The sequence below is a fragment of the Tachyglossus aculeatus genome, unplaced genomic scaffold (genome assembly GCF_015852505.1).
Source record: "Tachyglossus aculeatus isolate mTacAcu1 unplaced genomic scaffold, mTacAcu1.pri SUPER_34, whole genome shotgun sequence".
Lineage (NCBI taxonomy): Eukaryota > Metazoa > Chordata > Mammalia > Monotremata > Tachyglossidae > Tachyglossus > Tachyglossus aculeatus.
The window spans coordinates 3723188-3728875 of record NW_024044839.1 but is presented as its reverse complement, the minus strand read 5'-3'; the positions used below and the strand labels follow the sequence as shown (position 1 = coordinate 3728875).

The 5688-nt window shown below is 54.1% G+C and overlaps 1 protein-coding gene across 1 annotated transcript in view; it reads right to left on the bottom strand.

Moving 5' to 3' along the window:
* Window positions 1-220: 220 nt before the first annotated feature.
* The window catches only part of SYNGR2 (synaptogyrin 2), a 10044-nt gene continuing 4576 nt past the window's right edge, over window positions 221-5688 (bottom strand). The window contains exons 2-5 of the mRNA XM_038741927.1: window positions 2494-2608; window positions 2106-2343; window positions 573-712; window positions 221-490 (exon numbers count right to left, since the gene is read on the bottom strand). Coding sequence (XP_038597855.1) covers window positions 305-490; window positions 573-712; window positions 2106-2343; window positions 2494-2608 — 679 coding nt within the window. The 3' untranslated portion in view covers window positions 221-304. The remainder of the gene's footprint in view (window positions 491-572; window positions 713-2105; window positions 2344-2493; window positions 2609-5688) is intronic.

Here is a 5688-nt window from a genome sequence, read left to right as displayed (position 1 = left end):
GCTCCGATCTGCCCCGGCCCAAGAGGAAAGAAAAAACACGCTCGGATCAGTGGGGGAAAAACAACAACAACCCAAAATGGCCCAGGGATCCAAGCACCCCTTCCCATCTCCCTGAAAACGGACCGGCCCCGCCTCTCCTGCTGGGAAAAGGGGATAGTGGCACTTTGGTTTTACACAGTAGTTCTGACCAAGCAAACAGCATAAGGAAGAGAGTAGCCGCCTTCCTGAATTGTGGGCCTTAGGGGGAGGGCAGGGGGCAAGCACCCCCCACCCCAAACCTCATCCCTCCCTCCCTCCCCCCGGCTTAATACACAGGAGGTGGCTGGTAGCCCTCGGTGGGCTCCACGGTCTGGGTGAAGGGCGGCTGCTGGTAGTTGTCCGCGGCGACGTTGGGGTAGGGGGTTCCGGGTTCGGGGGTGGGGTCGGCGTAGTTCTGGAGGAAGCTGACGCCCGCCTTCAGGCGCTGGTGGGCCAGGTAGGTCAGCAGGCCCTGGGGGGGGCAGCGAGTCAGGGGGTGGGGGGGACGGGGACCCGGACGGAGGGACCCTCCCCTCCCGCCGGGGCCCACCTACCCACGAGAAGATGGAGAAGAAGCTGAAGGCAATGGCCGCTCGGGCCGAGTCGGCCCCCACCAGGACGTCCTTGGGGTTGGTGGCGGCCCACTGGTTGGTCAGGAAGCAGAAGCTGACGAACCACAGGAAGGTCCAGACCCCTGCGGGGAGGGGACAATTGGGCAGGGCACAGCCAGCCCCCACCGGAGCGAGCGGGCGGGGGGCTGGGGGGGTACCAATCCCCACCCAGCAGAGCACTGAGGTTTAGCAGAGACCTGGGTTCCAATCCCACTCCGCCCCTTGCCTGCCGCGGGGCCCTCAGGCAAACCACTTCACTTCCCTGGACCTCGGTTTCCCCCTTTTTTAACGCTATTTATTAAGTACTTTCTGTGTGCCAGGCACTGTTAGACTGTACTTTCCCAAGCACTTAGTAATACTAATGATGGCATTTATTGAGCACTTACTAGGTGCAGAGCGCTGTTCTAGGTTCTGCGGAGGTTACAAGGCGATCAGGCGGTCCCACGGGGGGCTCACAGTCTTAATCCCCATTTTACAGGTGAGGGAACTGAGGCCCACGGAAGTGAAGTGACTTGCCCCAAGTCACACAGCTGACAGTTGGTGGAGCCGGGGTTTGAACCCCTGACCCTGGGGAAGGGAGGTGCTCGTCTGCCTCGCTGCCCATCATCTCTTGCCCACGTCCCACCTCTGTCCTGGAACGCCCTCCCTTCTCATATCTGACCATGATTCTCCCCACTCTTCACAGCCTTATTGAAAGTCCGCCTCCTCCAAGGGGCCTTCCCTGACTAAGCCCTTCTTTCGCTCCTCACCCTGGGCTTCAAGACTGTCCATCCCCTCGCCCCCTCCTCCCTCACCTCCCTTCTGTCCTTCTCCAGCCCAGCCCGCACCCTCCGCTCCTCCGCCGCTAATCTCCTCACCGTTAGGCCTCGTTCTCGCCTGTCCCGCCATCGACCCCCGGCCCACGTCCTCCCCCGGGCCCGGAATGCCCCCAATCCCTCTGCCCCTCCGCCAAGCTCGCTCTCTTCCTCCCTTCAAGGCCCTACTGAGAGCTCACCTCCTCCAGGAGGCCTTCCCACACTTCCTCTCCCCCTCGTCCCCCTCTCCATCCCCCCCATCTCACCTCCTTCCCTTCCCCACAGCACCTGTATATATGTATATATGTTTGTACATATCTATTCTATTTAATTTTGTTAGTATGTTTGGTTTTGTTCTCCGTCTCCCCCTTTTAGACCGCGAGCCCACTGGTGGGTAGGGACCGTCTCTAGATGTTGCCAACTTGGACTTCCCAAGCGCTGAGTCCAGTGCTCTGCACACAGTAAGCGCTCAATAAATACGATTGATTGATTGATTGATTCTCCCGCTCCCTTCCGCGTCGCCCCGATTTGCTCCCTCTATTCACCACACCCCACCCTCCACCCCTGATTTATTTCTATTAACGCCCGCCTCCCCGCTCCTGCTATTCCGGACCCCCCCCCCCCCCAAGCGTCTAGCACACAGCTCCGCGCTCCGTAAATACCCACGGCTGCCCACGGGTACCTGAGAAGGTCAGGTCCGCCATGACCAGGTGCTTGCGGTCACTGGCGCTGCTGATCTGGGGAAAATAGACGTCGACGGTGAGGAAAGCCAGGGAACCCAGGAAGGCCAGGATCCCCACCCCGGTGCCGTAGCGACAGGCGTCATCGTTCTTGTTGAAGACGCAGTGGGAGGACTCGGAGTCGTGCGAGTTGGTGTACCCTTCCCCGATGATGCAGGAGAACTCGATCAGGGCGAAGACCTGTGGCGGCGGGGGAGAAGGGAGTCAGGTGGGGTCTCCCCCTCCCTTCAATCAATCAATCAATCAATCAATCGTATTTATTGAGCGCTTACCGTGTGCACAGCACTGGACTAAGCCCTTGGGAAGTCCAAGTTGGCAACATATAGAGACCTTCGCTAAGAGAGGCGGCAAGAACACCCGGCCGGGCGTCCCAAAACCCTGGTTCGAGTCCGGTGCCCGCTGTGCGGCCGGGGGCTGCTCCCTAAACCTCTCTGGGCCCCCGTTTCTTCATCGGGAGGATGGAGACATGATCCTCCCTTCAAGGCCCTGCTGAGAGCTCACCTCCTCCAGGAGGCCTTCCCAGACTGAGCCCCTTCCTTCCTCTCCCCCTCGTCCCCCTCTCCACGCCCCCATCTTACCTCCTTCCCTTCCCCACAGCACCTGGATATATGTATATATGGTTGTACATATTTACTACTCTATTTATTTATTTATTTATTTATTTTACTTGTACATTTCTATCCTATTTATTTTATTCTGTTGGTATGTTTGGTTCTGTTCTCTGTCTCCCCCTTTTCGACTGGGAGCCCACTGTTGGGTAGGGACTGTCTCTATGTGTTGCCAATTTGTACTTCCCAAGCGCTTAGTACAGTGCTCTGCACATAGTAAGCGCTCAATAAATACGATTGATTGATTGATTGATCCCTGCTTTCGCTCCCTTGGGAGTCAGGGACGCTGCCTGGCTCAGCGCAGCGATGGGCACGTAGCAAGTGCTTCGTTCATTCATTCGACCGTGTTTATTGAGCGCTTACTGTGTGCGGAGCACTGGACTAAGCGCTTGGGAAGGGCAAGTTGGCAACATAATAACGGCCGTGATCGTTATATCCTTCCGCCTTTGTGATGGACTTTGGGTGTGGGGAGGTGTTTGGCAGTAATGATGATAATAATAATAATAATGATGGTATTTGTTAAGCGCTTACTATGTGCAAAGCACTGTTCTAATAATAATAATGACAGCATGTATTAAGCGCTTACTATGTGCAAAGCACTGTTCTAATAATAATGACGGCATTTATTAAGCGCTTACTATGTGCAAAGCACTGTTCTAATAATAATAATGACGGCATTTATTAAGCGCTTACTATGCGCAAAGCACTGTTCTAATAATAATAATGATGGCATTTATTAAGCGCTTACTATGTGCAAAGCACTGTTCTAATAATAATAATGACGGCATTTATTAAGCGCTTACTATGTGCAAAGCACTGTTCTAATAATAATAATGACGGCATTTATTAAGCACTTACTATGTGCAAAGCACTGTAGCGCTGGGGAGGTTACAAGGTGATCCGTTTGTCCCACGGGGGGCTCACAGTTTTAATCTCCATTTTCCAGATGAGGTAACTGAGGCCCAGAGAAGTGAAGTGACTTGCCCAAAGTCACACAGCCGACAGTTGGCAGAGTCGGAATTTGAACCCACGACCTCTGACTCCAAAGCCCGGGCTCTTTTCCACTGAGCCACGTGGGAAGAGCCCTTGCTTGGGGGAGAGGAAGGAGGGGGCTCAGTCTGGGAAGGCCTCCAATAATAATAATAATAATAATAATAATAATAATAATAATAATTATAACTCAAAACCAATGGTAAGGGAAAAACTTCAGGGGAATGTTCAGGAGGTGCTTTAATAATAATAATGATGGTATTTGTTAAGCGCTTACTATGTGCAAAGCCCTGTTCTAAGCGCTGGGGGGTTGCAAGGTGATCAGGCTGTCCCACGGGGGGGCTCAGAGTCTTCATCCCCATTTTCCAGATGAGGGAACTGAGGCCCAGAGAAGTGAAGTGACTTGCCCAAGGTCACCCAGCTGACAGGTGGCGGAGCCGGGATTAGAACCCACGACCTTTGACTCCAAAGCCCGGGCTCTTTCCGCTGAGCCACGCTGCTTCTCCTAAGTTCGATCGTATTTACTGAGCGCTGTGTGCAGAGCACTGTACTAAGCGCTTGGGAAGTCCAAGTTGGCAACACCTAGAGACGGTCCCTACCCAACCGGGGGCTCACAGTCTAGAAGAATGCCACTGATTGATTGTCAGAGCTGGGAATCATCCACGGACAATAATAATAATAATGGCATTTATTAAGTGCTTACTATGTGCAAAGCACTGTTCTAAGCGCTGGGGAGGTTACAAGGTGACCAGGTTGTCTCGCGGGGGCTCCCAGTCTTAATCCCCATTTTACAGGTGAGGGAACTGAGGCACAGAGAAGTTGAGGGACTTGCCCAAAGTCACACAGCTGACAAGTGGCGGAGCCGGGATTTGAACCCATGACCTCTGACTCCAAAGCCCGGGCTCTTTCCATTGAGCCACGCTGCTTCTCCTAAGTTCAATCGTATTTATTGAGCGCTTACGGTGTGCGGAGCACTGTACTAAGCGCTTGGGAAGTCCAAGTTGGCAACATCTAGAGATGGTCCCTACCCAACAGTGGGCTCAGTGTGCAGAGCACTGTACTGAGCGCTTGGGAAGTCCCAAGTTGGCAACATATAGAGACGGTCCCTACCCAACAGTGGGCTCACAGTGTGCAGAGCACTGTACTAAGCGCTTGGGAAGTCCAAGTTGGCAACGTATAGAGACGGTCCCTACCCAACAGTGGGCTCACAGTGTGCAGAGCACTGTACTAAGCGCTTGGGAAGTCCAAGTTGGCAACGTATAGAGACGGTCCCTACCGAACAGTGGGCTCACAGTGTGCAGAGCACTGTACTAAGCGCTCGGGAAGTCCAAGTTGGCAACATCTAGAGACGGTCCCTACCCAACAGTGGGCTCACGGTGTGCAGAGCACTGTACTAAGCACTTGGGAAGTCCAAGTTGGCAACATCTAGAGACGGTCCCTACCCAACAGTGGGCTCACGGTGTGCGGAGCTCTGTACTAAGCGCTTGGGAAGTCCAAGTTGGCAACGTATAGAGACGGTCCCTACCCAACAGTGGGCTCACAGTGTGCACAGCACTGTACTAAGCGCTTAGGAAGTCCAAGTTGGCAACATCTAGAGACGGTCCCTACCCAACAGTGGGCTCACAGTGTGCAGAGCACTGTACTAAGCGCTAGGGAAGTCCAAGTTGGCAACATCTAGAGACGGTCCCTACCCAACAGTGGGCTCACGGTGTGCGGAGCTCTGTACTAAGCGCTTGGGAAGTCCAAGTTGGCAACGTATAGAGACGGTCCCTACCCAACAGTGGGCTCACAGTGTGCAGAGCACTGTACTAAGCGCTCGGGAAGTCCAAGTTGGCAACATCTAGAGACGGTCCCTACCCAACAGTGGGCTCACAGTGTGCAGAGCACTGTACTAAGCGCTTGGGAAGTCCAAGTTGGCAACGTATAG